Here is a 16736-nt window from a genome sequence, read left to right as displayed (position 1 = left end):
TGGTCCATCACTCGTCCTATCCGCATTGCAGCCAAGGAGACCAGAGCTTCTCAAACATTTTAACATTCCCCCTTCTTTCATACACTCCCCGTTCCAGCTGAAGAATACACTTCACCCTTTTAATGTACTCTCCCCTGGTCGGGGGGTCTTTTTTAATCCAGGACCTGGCGATTAGCTTTCTTGCCGCATACAGCAGCCTAGCAATGACAATTTTCATAGTATTTTCCACCCCAAGCTCCTCAACATATCCCAGTAGGCAGATCACTGGTTCCCTGGGGAGAACACACCCATATGTTCTTCCTATCTTGTGGATAACCTTAGTCCAAAAGGAGACCAGTCTCGGACAAGACCACATCATGTGAAAAATACCTGCGTCAGATCCCTGACACCTTGGACACTCCGAATTCCTTTTCAACCCCATTTTAAACATCAGTAAGGGAGACCTATATACCCGGTGAATCACGTATAGGTGAGACAGTCTGGCCGGTTCGCTCATGGAAAGTTTAGGGACATACGCCAGGATACTCTCCCACACCTCCTCCGTTATCGGCCCAACTTCCTCCTCCCATTTAGATTTAGTTTTAATTGGCTATTCTAACAGAAAGGTATGTAGTATATCTTTATACGTGCCAGAAATGATCCCTTTAGTGCTTCCTCCGCCCTTACACACATACTCCAGTACCAGGTCAGTCTGTATGGCCACACTTTGTTTAGCCGCTTGGGCTGCAATCGCATGTTTTAATTGTCTGTAGTGGAGCCAGCCGGACGCCGGTAACTGAAACTCACTCTGTAACTGCGGGAACGATTTCACAATTCCTCCGTCCAATATCTGATGCATGTATATTACACCCTTGCGTCTTCGCTCCTCAATATTCCCCATTTTCTGAATCTCCGGGAGATTACTGTTATCCCAGATAGGTGTAAACTTGGTTAACCGGGTCACCCCTCTCACCCTTTTCAGCCTATCCCAGGTCTTATTTATAAGTGCCATTGTAGGAGATGTTCTACCCAGGAGCCCCACCGCACCATCCTCTAGTCCCATTACCAATGGACTTCTACCCACTATGTATTCCAGTACTTCTTTAATGCCCCCATCTTTCTCTCGATCAGACCAACCCCTGAGGTGTTGACATTGCGCCGCTATATAATACAATTCCGGATTTGGGATTGCTAGACCCCCCTCATCCTTCGGCCTTTGTAAAGTCTCTAATCGCACCCTAGGCTGCTTTTTACCCCACACCAGGTCCCTAAACAGCGAGTTTATCCCTTTAAATCTTTTCCTTGAAATACAAACAGGGGCATTGTGCAGTATGTATAGGAGTTTAGGCATTACTACCATCTTTAGTAAATTAACCCTTCCAACAACTGACAAATGTAGCTTGTTCCAGGCATCCACCTTGGTTCTCAATTTTTTAAGGAGCGGCCATAAGTTCACCTGTATGTATTTTTCTACTGGCAGAGATATCTGGATACCTAGATATTTAAATTCGTCCACATTCTTCAATTTGTTAGCCCCAGTATCCTCATTTGTCCAGGCTACTTCCCCATCCACCTTAAAGAGGCTCGATTTAGACCAATTAATGGTCAGTCCCGAAACTTCTCCAAATTTCTCTATTATCTGCATGGCATGATCCAATGAGGCTGATGGATCCCCCAAGAAAAGTAATAAATCTTCAGCATAAAGAGCTATTTTCTCCTCTAAATGCCCATACTTAAATCCATGGATCTCCTTTGTTTTCCTAATGGCCGCCGCCAGAGGCTCTATTGCAATAGCAAATAGGAGCGGCGATAGTGGGCAGCCCTGTCTCGTTCCCCGGTGCAACTCAAACGCTGAGGAGGTCATACCGTTAACTCTAACTTTAGCAGTAGGCCTATTATACAACAGCTGCACCCACTTTACAAACCGTGGGCCAAAACCCATATGCTGCAACACTTTCCACAGATACCCCCACTCAACACTATCGAACGCTTTCTGGGCATCTAACGAAGCGATCACCCTCCGGCCAGGGTTGTCAGGCGGCAACTGTAGATTAAGGTACAATCTCCTGATATTAGCAGCTGTCGACCTATTGGCCATGAACCCTGATTGGTCCATATGGATTAGGTTAGATATAACTCCAGTCAGCCGGTTTGACAACACCTTAGCCAGAAGCTTCACGTCCGCTGTTAATAACGAGATGGGTCTATATGAGTCTGGAAGCCTCGGATTTTTATCCTCCTTAGGAATTACTACTATTATTGCTTCTCTCATAGATTCAGGCAATACACCTTCCCCCTCCGCCACCTCAAAGACTTTCAATAGTTTGGGTAATAGGATTTCTTCTAACTGTTTATAAATTTCAACTGGTAGCCCGTCTGCTCCCGGTGCCTTGTCATTGCTCATGCCATGCAGAGCGCCCTCCAGTTCATCAATAGTAATAGGCGACTCCAGTTTATCTCTATCCACCACAGACAACACAGGAAGCTCACCTCGCTCAAGAAATGAGTCCACCTCTTCCACCCTCATCTCTCCGCTAGAAGAATATAGCGTGCGATAGAAATCTTTAAAGACCTCAAGGATCGCCTCAACCTCAGTGACCTGTGTCCCCTCCACCGTGTCCATACCATGCACAAATGAACTACTCCTTTGAGCTGCAGCTATGACCGATAATAGATGACCAACTTTTTCCCCCTCCTCATAAAAATGCAATTTTTGGAATGCCTGCTTCCTTACCGCCTTCTCCAAAAGCATCTTATTAACCTGTTCATGCGCCTGCCTAAGATTTTGCTTCGCGTCCGTAGTAGTACTCCGGATTGCTTCCAGCTCTGCCTTATCTAAGGCCTCCAGCCTATCTTTCTCATCCTGCCTCGTCTGTGTTTTACGTTTACAGATATCCCTGAACAGGAGCCCCCTGAGGTATGCCTTCATCGCATCCCATACCACCAGCGGACCAGTGCTACCCTCGTTGTGGATAAAGAAATCCCCAAGATCCCGTTCTATATTCCCCATATTAATATGACGGATCCATGCTGGATGAAGCTTCCACTCTCCCCTCCTTCCCCCTGTCAGGGTTCCCCGTCGTATGGACACTAGAATTGGGCTATGATCTGAAATCACTCTTGTCAGATATTGCACGTCACTTATCATTGCATCCATCAGATCACTAGCTAGAGCCATGTCAATGCGGGACAGAGTGTTATGTGAAGCCGAATAACAAGAGAAGCAGGATACCCTCCTATTCCTCACTCGCCAGGCATCCACCATTCCAAGTTCCCCAATAAGAGTGCCAAACGAAGTCATACAACTATCCTGAATACCTGGAGGTCTACTACTCCTATCCCAGTACAGGTCTATCACATTATTGAAGTCCCCCACCAGTAAAAAAGGGATTACTCCCCCCTTCTCAGAGAACTCCCTTATCTCCCTTAGTTTGGTGCACTTATATGGAGGTGGTATATATATTGCAGCTATACACATGAGTCTGCCAAATATTTTACACTTGACGGCAACACACTGTCCCTCTTTATCCACATACACTTCTATCTCTTCATATTGCACAGAGTTATGGATCAGCAGTGATACACCCCTTGCATAGTTGGAAAAGGTGGAGTGATAGGCCTTCTGCACCCATCTCCTATTTAAAACATGTGTTGTCTCCTTTGTTAGATGCGTTTCTAGTAGACATATTACTGACGGGTTCTGGTCTTGAACATATTTAATTATTGCCGCTCTCCTAGACCTATCTGATAACCCTCTAATATTCCAACTCAACACCTTAATTCTATCCCCCATTATCCCACCCAGTAAAACCATCAAACCTTGTAGTATCTCCCCATGCTGCCTCTACCCTACCCCTTTCCCCACTCCCCCCCTGCTCCCCTCCCCTCCTACTCCCCACCACTTCCTGTTTTCGAGTACTCCCGTGAAGCATCGGGTTTTCCAAACCTGGTCCATAATCCCTACTAAATTCCCCCCTACCTCCCTCGCCTTCCCCTCTTAGACACATTTTAAAACTCGTCCCTTTTCCAACAATTCTCCACTCCCCCCCTTTCTATGTATAATCATATTCCACTCAACCAATATAACAGTAAAATGGCGAACAGTAATTAAACTGGAATCTCAAATTGTAAATACCCCCACCGCGCCAAATTAGGCAGTCCCCATGTCCTGCGAAGCTCACATCAAACCCTTCGCATTCCCCCTGCATACTACCTCAATCCCAAAGGGAAGGAGAAAAAAAAAAAAAAAAAAGAAAAAACTGAAGGGTCCCCTGTAAGCTCCTAAGGATGTTGTAGAGCCTCAGCCGGCCTTCTCCAACACACTGCAGATTCAGACAGTCAGCTCATTCCTTCAAACGGATCCGCTTTTCGTTTGCGTCCAACCACTGCATGGCTTCCTCTGGAGTTGTAAAAAAGTGCACCCGCTCCAACGCCGTCACTCTTAGCTTTGCCGGGAACATCATTGAGTATTGCACCCCCATCTCTCGCAGGCGCCTCTTTACTCCTGTAAAAGTCATACGTAGCTTTTGAACAGAAATGGAGTAGTCCGGGTATATGGAAATTCTCTGGCCGTCAATCATAAGATCCTCCATGTCTCTTGCCTTTCGCAGTATAGTGTCCCTGTCTCTGTAGTTGAGGAGCTTGGCTAGCATAGTGCGAGGGCCCCTTCCTGCTGGTTGTGGCTGCATCGGGACTCTGTGTGCACGTTCCACAGCATAGAGCTTGGATAAGACATTAGCACCCATTTTCCCCCTGAGCCAGTCTTCTACATATTCAGTGGGGTTTCTTCCTTCCGCTTTCTCAGGGATGCCGACAATTCGGATGTTATTTCTTCTAGAGCGGTTCTCTAAATCATCATTTTTTGCCGTGATTTCAGCTATCTGCTGTGCAAATGTTTTTTCAGACTTTTGTAGTTTTGTAATATGATCCTCTGTTATCCCCACTCTCTCCTCTACAGCCGTTGTTCTCAGGTCTGCTTTCTTGAGGTCTTTCTTAATGTCAGCAACCTCTGCCTGTAATCCCTTAACTTGCTTCGTCAGGGAAGTCAGAGCCTCTTTACAAAAAGACACCACTGCAAAAATGTCCTTTAAAGTGGGGTTTTCTGGAGCCTGGTCTGCACTATGTGCTTCCTCTACTTCTCCTGTCTTATCTTGCTGCTGTTCACCATCCCCCATCTCATCAGAGCTGGCATTGTCTTCTCCCTCCTCACCTCTGTTATCTGTATGCTGATGTGATTTCTCTGAAGTCCGGGCAAATTTCTCCAGCCTTGCCGCGACCTGCATCCTCTCCTGACAGGCTGCATTCACTTTCTCAGCTTCCTGCCTTATCATGGCACCATCCTGAGAGCTGGGGACTTTCCCGCCTCCATTATCTTTTTGCCTGTGACGGACCATGGCACCTCTCTGCATCCACCAGACTCACTCCAGATAAGTCCTCACCACCTTATCTTCCTGACAGCCGGCTGAGGCAGTGATAACAGCGGTATTCAGGGATTTATCAAGGGAGTTTGCAGGAGAGCTCCACAAACACGTCTCTTCACATTGCCGTCCAGGCCACGCCCCCCCCACTCCAACCTCTAACTCAGAACCCCTGTCTTTCTTCAGGAAAAAATCTCTCTGAAACACGTTGAAATAATTCACTTTGATGACCTATTGACCGTCTCCTCCCTTGGCAGCGTGGCAATCAACCTTATCTAGCTAATGGTTAAGACTAGGTTGTTGAGACATGAGGGCAAGGGTAAGCTCTCTTCCGTTGGCCTGTCTTTAGAAAGATTGCACACTGTACAAGGTTTGGGCAGCATGAATCAGTTTTTCTCTTCTTATTTGACACTTAGAAGTTTAGTAAAAAATATTATTTGGTACTAACATATAGCAATAAGTGTTTGTAAAAAAATATATAGGATTCACTATTTTATGAAAAGTGTTTTTCTTACTTTTCTGTTAAGTTGGTTGCTCTTACTTCCACATAGACCGTAGTGTTTATTTTGATTCCGGTTGGAGGAATAACAAGAGGTCTGCCATACCCTTCATCCTGAAAAAATATACATGAATGAAACTGGAATCTATTCCGTCATAATATACATTTATAATATGGATGCATTACAGTTTATTAATGTGTTTAGCTCCATTTATTTGCAATGGCTTGCAGTAGATGATGTAACTTATGAGTGGCATCATTTCAAGTGACTCATTGATAACTGGATATTTATTTTTTAACAGGACATGTAATGAATTATGGAATTTAAGAATTCTTATTCTGTACAAACAAGCAAATAAGTTTGAACAACAGTTAAAGTAAAAGTGGTAACATGATTGAGTGCATATAATAACACCAAAGAAATAAGTTAATCAAATAACAAACAATGGCAAAATCTTTAAAGGGAACCTGTCAGCAGAAATGTCCCCTAAAACCTAACAGATTCCCCCTCTGCAGCTCCTGGGCTGCATTCTATAAAGGTCCCTGTTATGATTGTGCCCACTTTCTGACCGAAAAAAAGTGTTTATAAAGTTGTACCTTTTTGGCTTCTGATTCTGTAAATCCGTCACGGGGGCGGGCTGCCTGATGGCCGTTATTCTGCCCCCTGGTCCTGTATGCCGCCCCCATCGCTGATTTCAATACTTCTGGACGCCGCCCACTGCTCCAGCCATCCCCGCGCATGCCCAGTGCCCATCTCTCGGGGATGAGCACTGTGCCCAGCGTCACGTGCACGCAGGATTAAGATTATGGGCGGTGCTGTGATGTTTATTCCTAAGCAACCGCCCATAATCGCGGGACCGCGCTTTCGGTGTAGTCACTGCTCCGCGCTCTTCCCATCTATTTCCTGCCTCGGGCCAAGATGGGAAGGAGGCGAAGTGAGGTCAGCAGCAGCGCGCTTGCGCAGAAAGAAGCAGGCCGAGGGGGAAAGCGCGGTCCCGCGATTATGGGCGGTTGCTTAGGAATAAACATCACAGCACCGCCCATAATCTTAACCCTGCGTGCACGTCACCAGCGGTGACGCTGGGCACAGTGCTCATCCCCGAGAGATGGGCACTGGGCATGCGCGGGGATGGCTGGAGCAGTGGGCGGCGTCCATAAGTATTGAAATCAGCGATGGGGGCGGCATACAGGACCAGGGGGCAGAATAACGGCCATCAGGCAGCCCGCCCCCGTGACGGATTTACAGAATCAGAAGCCAAAAAGGTACAACTTTATAAACACTTTTTTTCGGTCAGAAAGTGGGCACAATCATAACAGGGACCTTTATAGAATGCAGCCCAGGAGCTGCAGAGGGGGAATCTGTTAGGTTTTAGGGGACATTTCTGCTGACAGGTTCCCTTTAAGTCTGTGAGCATATATTCAAAGATCTGTTCCCTATTAGCATTAATGAATGTATTGATTGAGATTAAACATTAATAATATATTAATAGTGAACATATACATTTAATGATATCTAGTATAGTAAACAACACACCACTTTTAGGGGAAAAATACTTACTACATATAGCTGCATAGAGAGTGTGCTGATGAAGCTTCCATTATTCGTAATGACAGCTATATTATTCCCAGCCCTATAAAGAGAAATAGATGTCATTGCTACTTAGAAAACTATAAAATAGAAAATGGAATATGTTAGCTGAGATAAATTATACTGTAAGACAATCCCATCTCACGTCTTCTAATAGGTTTTATGGATTTCACAGAGATGGGTTTCCTACTCTTGATGATCTACTAATATTAGGAGCCAAATAAGGCTAGAAAAAGAGCAGATAATGGATATATAGTCTAAGTAGATATTACAATATTCCCTATATATTTAAATGGTTTGCCTCTAATACTAAATGTACATTATTTGGTCTAACTTAAAGAATTTGGATATTTTAGCATTACTCACCCCAATCACTGGCATAAAATCAAGTCTACAGCCATGCAGTCTCCATACATAAATAATGTGGCGTGAACGAAAGAACTCAGTAATAGTGATGGACAAACATGCTTGGCACTGCTCGTTACTTGATCAAGAAGGGGGCAGTGGGGTATTCGCGGAGCGTGGCCAAGTATCTCAGGTGCTCTGATATTTTGTCTGTGAAACAACAACCACAATACAAGGCTTGCTTCACTGCATTATGTGAGCAGGCACTCCAGAGAGAGAGTGTCACAGTCTCTAAATGTCTCTCCCGGGGGATAAAACAATGTTCTCTGACATAATTTGACAAGAAAAACCCTGACCTCCCTCCCAGTGGAAATGCACTGTTTATGGCTTGCTTTATCTGGGTGGAGACCTGAACAGGCCAATCAATGACTTTCCATAATGCTCATTACTCGCGTCAAGCTCGCCCAAGTGTCTGACCAGCTTGAATAAAGGAATGAGCATTTGAACATTTTAGTGCTTGCCCATCACTACTCAGTAACTTTAAACATGGCACTGTCTTTACTGGAGGGCAAAAGCTAAAATGCTCGAATGTTCACTCCTCAACTCGAACTGGTAAGATACTCGGATGAACTTGACACTAGTAACAACCATTATGGAAAGTTAATGATTGGCCTGCTTGGTTCTCCGCTCACATACAGCCAGTCATAAACAGAACATTTGTGGAGGGAGGTCATTTTTTCTGTCACACTACATCCGAGAATGTTGTTTTATCCGTGGGAGAGCCATTCAGTGACTGCGAATGGCTCTCCCTGGGCTGCCTGCCAAATCATGTGGTGAAGCAAGCCTGTGCAGTTAACTAACAAAATATCTGAGCGCCCGTGATACTGAGTCAAGCTCCGCGAGTACCCTAGCACCCTGATGCTCTATTGAGTAATGCACAGTGCAGAGCATGTTCACCCATCCCTTTCATAAAATATTTCCAAAATACATCCTTTCCTCAACCCTGAATCTACTAAAATGGTAGTGGATACCCTCATCATCTCCCACATTACCTATTGCAATAACCTTGTCTGTGGCCTTCATGCTTCCAGTCCATCCTTATTTCTGCTCCCTAATTAATCTATCTCTCTCCTCACTACTCTTCCACAAATCCTATAATTGGCTTCCAATTCCCCAAAGTATCCAGTTAAAACTACTAACAATGACCTACAAAGCCATCAACAATCTTTTTTTCCATATATCTACTAACTAATCTTGCAATATCTTCCCTCATGTAACCTAGTGTCTCTTTCCCCATTATCATATCTATATATATATAATTGCCTTATTCTGTCTGTCTGTCTGTCTTGCTCCAAAATGATGTCATTACAGTGACAACCGTCGCATTGGCTGCTGGGCTCGGCCTGGCTCCGCCCCCCGCACGGATTGGCTGTTCGGCTCAGCCTGGCCCTGTCCCCTCATGTATTGGACGCTTGGCCTGGCCCCGACCCCCGCACGCATTCCCCGACCCCACACGGAGCCCCGACTCCCAGGTGAGTGCTGTACCCCCGGGAGCCCACACCGGCAGCCCAGCCGAGACGTACTCTCGCGTTGCTGGGGTTACCGGCGTACGCTGGTAACCATGGTACACATTGGGTAACAATGGAAATCCCTTTGCTTAATTACCCGATTGTGTACCATGGTTACCAGCGTATGTCGGCTCCCTGCCCATTCAGATCGTTGGTCTCCCGCTGTCAAACACGCCAATGCGTGCTGCACAGCAGGAGACCAACAAACAAAAAGTGAACCAGTACTGTCACTTTGAATAGTTACCTGATCTGTACCATGCTTACTAGCTTACCCCAGCTTCTGGCACACGTGTCCCGGAGCCGGCGTACGCAGGTAACCATGATACACATCGGGTAACTATGGAAACCACTTTGCATAGTTGCCTGCTCGGCCATGCCCCCCCACACACTTTGCCTGCTCGGCCACGCCCCCACACTCTGCCTGCTCAGCCACGCCCCCCACACACTCTGCCTAGTCGGCCACGCCCCCCACACACTCTGCCCGCTCGGCCACGCCCCCCACACTCTGCACGCTCGGCCACGCCCCCCACACACTCTGCCTAGTCGGCCACGCCCCCCACACACTCTGCCCACATGGCCACTCCCCCCACACACATTGGGCACCTATACACCTCCCCCCAGGACAACTCCACCTAATAGACACCCACTCTGCGCGCTCGGCCACGCCCCCCACACACTCTGCCCGCTCGGCCACACACCCCACACACTCTTCCTGCTCGGCCACGCCCCCCACACACATTTGGCACCTATACACCTCCCCCAGGACTACTCCACCTAATAGACACCTGCCTCCCAGGACTACTCCACCTATTAGACACCTCCCCCCAGGACTACTCCACCTCTTATACTCCTTTCCCCCAGGACTACTCCTACTATTATACTCCTTTCCCCCAGGACTACCCTTCCTATTAGACTCCTCTCCCCCCAGGACTACTCCTCCTATTATCCTCCTTTCCCCCAAGGACTACTCCTCCTATTATACTCCTCTCCCCCAGGACTACTCCCACTATTAGACTCCTCCCCCCAGGACTACTCCTCCTATTAAACTCCTACCCCCCCAGGACTGCTCCTCCTATTATACTCCTCTCCCCCCAGGACTACCCCTCCTATTATACTCCTCTTCCCCCAGGACTACTCCTTCTATTATCCTCCTCTCCCTCCAGGACTACAACTCCTATTATCCTCCTCTCCCTTAAGGACTACTCCTCCTATTATTCTCCTCTCCCCCCATGACTACTCCTCCTATTATTCTCCTCTCCCCCCAGGACTATTCCTCCTATTATACTCCTCACCTCCAGGACTACTCCTCCTATTACACTCCTCTCCCCCCAGGACTACTCCTCCTATTATCCTCCTCTCTCCCCAGGACTACTCCTCCTATTATATTCCTCACCTACAGGACTACTACTCCTATTATACTCCTCTCCCCCCAGGACTACTCCTCCTATTATCCTCCTCTCCCCCCAGGACTACGCCTCCTACTATACTCCTCACCTCCAGGACTACTCCTCCTATTACACTCCTCTCCCCCCAGGACTACTCCTCCTATTATCCTCCTCTCTCCCCAGGACTACTCCTCCTATTATATTCCTCACCTACAGGACTACCCCTCCTATTATACTCCTCTTCCCCCAGGACTACTCCTTCTATTATTCTCCTGTCCCCCCAGGACTATTCCTCCTATTATACTCCTCTCCCCCCAGGACTATGCCTCCTATTATATTCCTCACCTACAGGACTACTCCTCCTATTATCCTCCTCTCCCCCCAGGACTACGCCTCCTATTATACTCCTCACCTCTAGGATTACTCCTCCTATTACACTCCTCTCCCCCAGGACTACTCCTCCTATTATCCTCCTCTCTCCCCAGGACTACTCCTCCTATTATATTCCTCACCTCCAGGACTACTCCTCCTATTAGACTCCTACCCCCCCAGGACTACTCCTTCTATTATCCTCCTCTCCCTCCAGGACTACAACTCCTATTATCCTCCTCTCCCTTAAGGACTACTCCTCCTATTATTCTCCTCTCCCCCCAGGACTACTGCTGCTATTATTCTCCTCTCCCCCCAGGACTATTCCTCCTATTATACTCCTCTCCCCCCAGGACTACGCCTCCTATTATACTCCTCACCTCCAGGACTACTCCTCCTATTACACTCCTCTCCCCCCAGGACTACTCCTCCTATTATCCTCCTCTCTCCCCAGGACTACTCCTCCTATTATATTCCTCACCTACAGGACTACCCCTCCTATTATCCTCCTCTCCCTTAAGGACTACTCCTCCTATTATTATCCTCTCCCCCCAGGACTACTCCTCCTATTATTCTCCTCTCCCCCCAGGACTATTCCTCCTATTATACTCCTCTCCCCCCAGGACTATGCCTCCTATTATATTCCTCACCTACAGGACTACTCCTCCTATTATCCTCCTCTCCCCCCAGGACTACTCCTCCTATTACACTCCTCTCCCCCAGGACTACTCCTCCTATTATCCTCCTCTCTCCCCAGGACTACTCCTCCTATTATATTCCTCACCTACAGGACTACTACTCCTATTATACTCCTCTCCCCCCAGGACTACTCCTCCTATTATCCTCCTCTCCCCCCAGGATTACTACTCCTATTATCCTACTCTCTCCCCAGGACTACTCCTTTTATTATATTATTATACTCCTCTCCCCCAGGACTACTCCTCCTATTATCCTCCTCTCCCCCCAGGACTACCCCTCCTATTATACTCCTCTTCCCCCAGGACTACTCCTTCTATTATCCTCCTCTCCCTCCAGGACTACAACTCCTATTATCCTCCTCTCCCTTAAGGACTACTCCTCCTATTATTCTCCTCTCCCCCCAGGACTACTGCTGCTATTATTCTCCTGTCCCCCCAGGACTATTCCTCCTATTATACTCCTCTCCCCCCAGGACTACGCCTCCTATTATACTCCTCACCTCCAGGACTACTCCTCCTATTACACTCCTCTCCCCCCAGGACTACTCCTCCTATTATCCTCCTCTCTCCCCAGGACTACTCCTCCTATTATATTCCTCACCTACAGGACTACTACTCCTATTATACTCCTCTCCCCCCAGGACTACTCCTCCTATTATCCTCCTCTCCCCCCAGGACTACGCCTCCTATTATACTCCTCACCTCCAGGACTACTCCTCCTATTACACTCCTCTCCCCCCAGGACTACTCCTCCTATTATCCTCCTCTCTCCCCAGGACTACTCCTCCTATTATATTCCTCACCTACAGGACTACCCCTCCTATTATCCTCCTCTCCCTTAAGGACTACTCCTCCTATTATTATCCTCTCCCCCCAGGACTACTCCTCCTATTATTCTCCTCTCCCCCCAGGACTATTCCTCCTATTATACTTTTATCCCCCCAGGACTATGCCTCCTATTATACTCCTCTCCCCCCAGGACTACGCCTCCTACTATACTCCTCACCTCCAGGACTACTCCTCCTATTACACTCCTCTCCCCCCAGGACTACTCCTCCTATTATCCTCCTCTCTCCCCAGGACTACTCCTCCTATTATATTCCTCACCTACAGGACTACCCCTCCTATTATACTCCTCTTCCCCCAGGACTACTCCTTCTATTATTCTCCTCTCCCCCCAGGACTATTCCTCCTATTATACTCCTCTCCCCCCAGGACTATGCCTCCTATTATATTCCTCACCTACAGGACTACTCCTCCTATTATCCTCCTCTCCCCCCAGGACTACGCCTCCTATTATACTCCTCACCTCCAGGACTACTCCTCCTATTAGACTCCTACCCCCCCAGGACTACTCCTCCTATTATACTCCTCTCCCCCCAGGACTACCCCTCCTATTATACTCCTCTTCCCCCAGGACTACTCCTTCTATTATCCTCCTCTCCCTCCAGGACTACAACTCCTATTATCCTCCTCTCCCTTAAGGACTACTCCTCCTATTATTCTCCTCTCCCCCCAGGACTACTGCTGCTATTATTCTCCTCTCCCCCCAGGACTATTCCTCCTATTATACTCCTCTCCCCCCAGGACTACGCCTCCTATTATACTCCTCACCTCCAGGACTACTCCTCCTATTACACTCCTCTCCCCCCAGGACTACTCCTCCTATTATCCTCCTCTCTCCCCAGGACTACTCCTCCTATTATATTCCTCACCTACAGGACTACTACTCCTATTATACTCCTCTCCCCCCAGGACTACTCCTCCTATTATCCTCCTCTCCCCCCAGGACTACGCCTCCTATTATACTCCTCACCTCCAGGACTACTCCTCCTATTACACTCCTCTCCCCCCAGGACTACTCCTCCTATTATCCTCCTCTCTCCCCAGGACTACTCCTCCTATTATATTCCTCACCTACAGGAGTACCCCTCCTATTATCCTCCTCTCCCTTAAGGACTACTCCTCCTATTATTATCCTCTCCCCCCAGGACTACTCCTCCTATTATTCTCCTCTCCCCCCAGGACTATTCCTCCTATTATACTCCTCTCCCCCCAGGACTATGCCTCCTATTATATTCCTCACCTACAGGACTACTCCTCCTATTATCCTCCTCTCCCCCCAGGACTACGCCTCCTATTATACTCCTCACCTCTAGGACTACTCCTCCTATTACACTCCTCTCCCCCAGGACTACTCCTCCTATTATCCTCCTCTCTCCCCAGGACTACTCCTCCTATTATCCTCCTCTCTCCCCAGGACTACTCCTCCTATTATATTCCTCTCCCCCCAGGACTACTCCTCCTATTATCCTCCTCTCCCCCCAGGATTACTCCTCCTATTATCCTACTCTCTCCCCAGGACTACTCCTTTTATTATATTATTATACTCCTCTCCCCCAGGACTACTCCTCCTATTATCCTCCTCTCCCCCCAGGATTACTCCTCCTATTATCCTACTCTCTCCCCAGGACTACTCCTTTTATTATATTATTATCCTCCTCTCTCCCCAGGACTACACCTCCTATTATCCTGCTCTCCCCCTATTATCCTGCTCTCCCCCCAGGACTACTCTTCCTATTATACTCCTCTCCCCCCAGGACTACTCCTCCTATTATACTCTTCTCTCTCCAGGACTACTCTTACTATTATACTCCTCTCTCCCCAGGACTACTCCTCCAACACACACACACACACACACACTGCACAAAACATACCTCACCCCAAAACACACACACACCCACACAAACCACGCAACACATAGAGCACCGCACACACACACAACGCTGCAGACACACAGTGCTCCCCAAACAACGCAACACACACAATACAACACACAAACAACACCGCTCTCACACACCGCCACACCCAAACAACACCCAGAACATTTACAGCGCCCTACACAAACACTTGGCAACTACACACAACAACATCTATATATATAACAAAAATCATACATTAACTACACAATAAATGCTAGAAGACCCGATGCGTTAGAATCGGGCCACCTTCTAGTAGACTATAAGAGCACGAGGGTTAGATTTAATCTTATATTCATATTTTGTATGTAAACTCCTTTGCATATATACAACACTGTGGAATCAATAGTGCTCAAAAAATATATAATAATAACATCAATAATCATAAAGTGACATTTACTGCTAGATAGTTTGTATGATTTTTGATCTGCTAGATCTGCTTTGGGTAATTGTATAAACTATTATTGTAAAGGGAAAGTGGCCAAAAGTAATAACAGCTCAACCATGTAGCAGCAAAACATGTAATTTCACCACGTAGGAAAATTTGCAGCGAAAAAAAAAGAAAAAGAGTCAGTTTTTTTTCTATTGCATCACTCACAATAAAGTTCCAAACAGCCTTTGAAGGTGTCATAAAAACTAATCCACAAATCCACCTGACTCTTCAACAACCTGGGAATTTACATTAACCCTAGAATACGCAACCATAGAAATCTACACTTTCACATACCTGGGCTAGCAGGCCTGCAAGGCCCCAGGTATGCGTTCTAGGGTTAAGCAGATGCCTATGGAATATATAGTGCCTATCTTAAAATTGGGATGAAGATGGATAATGGTATGATACTTCCTTCAGGGCTTGAGCAAAGTTATGTATTTCTAGTAAAGGATAATTTTAATGTCACAATATACACCATTTTTGGGTAGATATAATGTTTTGATCACCACTTATTTTATTTTATTGCAATATTGCTGTGGCCCCAAAAAATTATTTCTGGCATTTTGATTTTTTTTTTCATTTAGCTGTTTACTGATTGGATTAATATAATTTATATTTTGATAGATCAGACATTTTTGAATGCAGCAATACCAAAAATGTGTATTAATTATTACTATTATTATTATTATTATTATTATTATTATTGTTGTTGTATTTTCAATGAAACAAAGGTGGTGTGATTTGAACTTTTGTGGGGGGTCTTTTTCATATTTTCTCCCCAATTTTTTTTGTAATTGCTAGTCCCCTTAGTGTACAATCATCCGGTCTCTTGTGCTGCACAGAGCAGTGCATCAGTAAAAATCACAATCTACTATGAATGCTGGCTTTTAGTCAGCATTTAAAGGAAGAGAATCATATCAGACACAGGGGTAATTAACTGACCCATGGCTGTCATGACAACCCATTGGCGCCTCGTGATGAGGTCACATGAGCACTGGTGGGAGAAATGAATGGCGAGTTCACCTTCTTCCAAGAACTTTAATTTTTTTTTTATTTTCCATCACCCTAGCTATACAAAGTCTTTATTTTTGCAGGATATTTTGTATTTTTGAGTGATACCAAATTTGTATTGTTTCTGTATTGTTAGTGGCTAAAAAAATCAGAGTACAGTTACGTCCATTTGTGGTAAGGGGTTAAACATATACCTAGGCAGATTGTCAGAGTAATAATGTTGGATGAAAATCCCTATTGGAGGTATATAAACTAAAATATTAAACGTAATCATTTACATGTAATGCTGGAAATACAGTAAAACAATCCTTGTTGGTATTCTTTGCCACTTACACATCCAGGCGTGTGTTATTTATAAGGTATTCCAGTGGATAACTGCAGGAATACAAATACTTAAGTTCTGGGCTCCTGGTGATGACTCCTATTATTGGATCTTTTGACTTTATTATTCCACTGATATTAACAGTTTGGATTGAGGAAAAGGTACTGAAAATGCCATCACCCGTTGCATCAGTTATCTAGAAAGATGAAAACAATATAGAAATACTTAGTAATATGAATATCCAATGTAACATTTTTATACTGGATAAATAGTCAAAGATTTTTTAAAATACAACATGCATATTTTAGGGTTTTCATACATTTTACTTTGTATTTTTAATATACAGTATATATAGTTCACATG

At 46.0% G+C, this 16736-nt stretch overlaps 1 protein-coding gene across 1 annotated transcript in view; it reads right to left on the bottom strand.

Annotated features, from left to right (window-relative positions):
• The window catches only part of LOC142289878 (zona pellucida-like domain-containing protein 1), a 67857-nt gene that overhangs the window by 28198 nt on the left and 22923 nt on the right, over positions 1-16736 (bottom strand). Inside the window, exons 4-6 of the mRNA XM_075333820.1 lie at positions 16385-16569; positions 7454-7526; positions 5912-6009 (exon numbers count right to left, since the gene is read on the bottom strand). Coding sequence (XP_075189935.1) covers positions 5912-6009; positions 7454-7526; positions 16385-16569 — 356 coding nt within the window. The remainder of the gene's footprint in view (positions 1-5911; positions 6010-7453; positions 7527-16384; positions 16570-16736) is intronic.

This window comes from Anomaloglossus baeobatrachus, chromosome 2 (assembly GCF_048569485.1).
Source record: "Anomaloglossus baeobatrachus isolate aAnoBae1 chromosome 2, aAnoBae1.hap1, whole genome shotgun sequence".
Classification (NCBI taxonomy): domain Eukaryota; kingdom Metazoa; phylum Chordata; class Amphibia; order Anura; family Aromobatidae; genus Anomaloglossus; species Anomaloglossus baeobatrachus.
The sequence above is the reverse complement of the archived record's forward strand: the minus strand, read 5'-3'. Positions and strand labels throughout refer to the sequence as shown.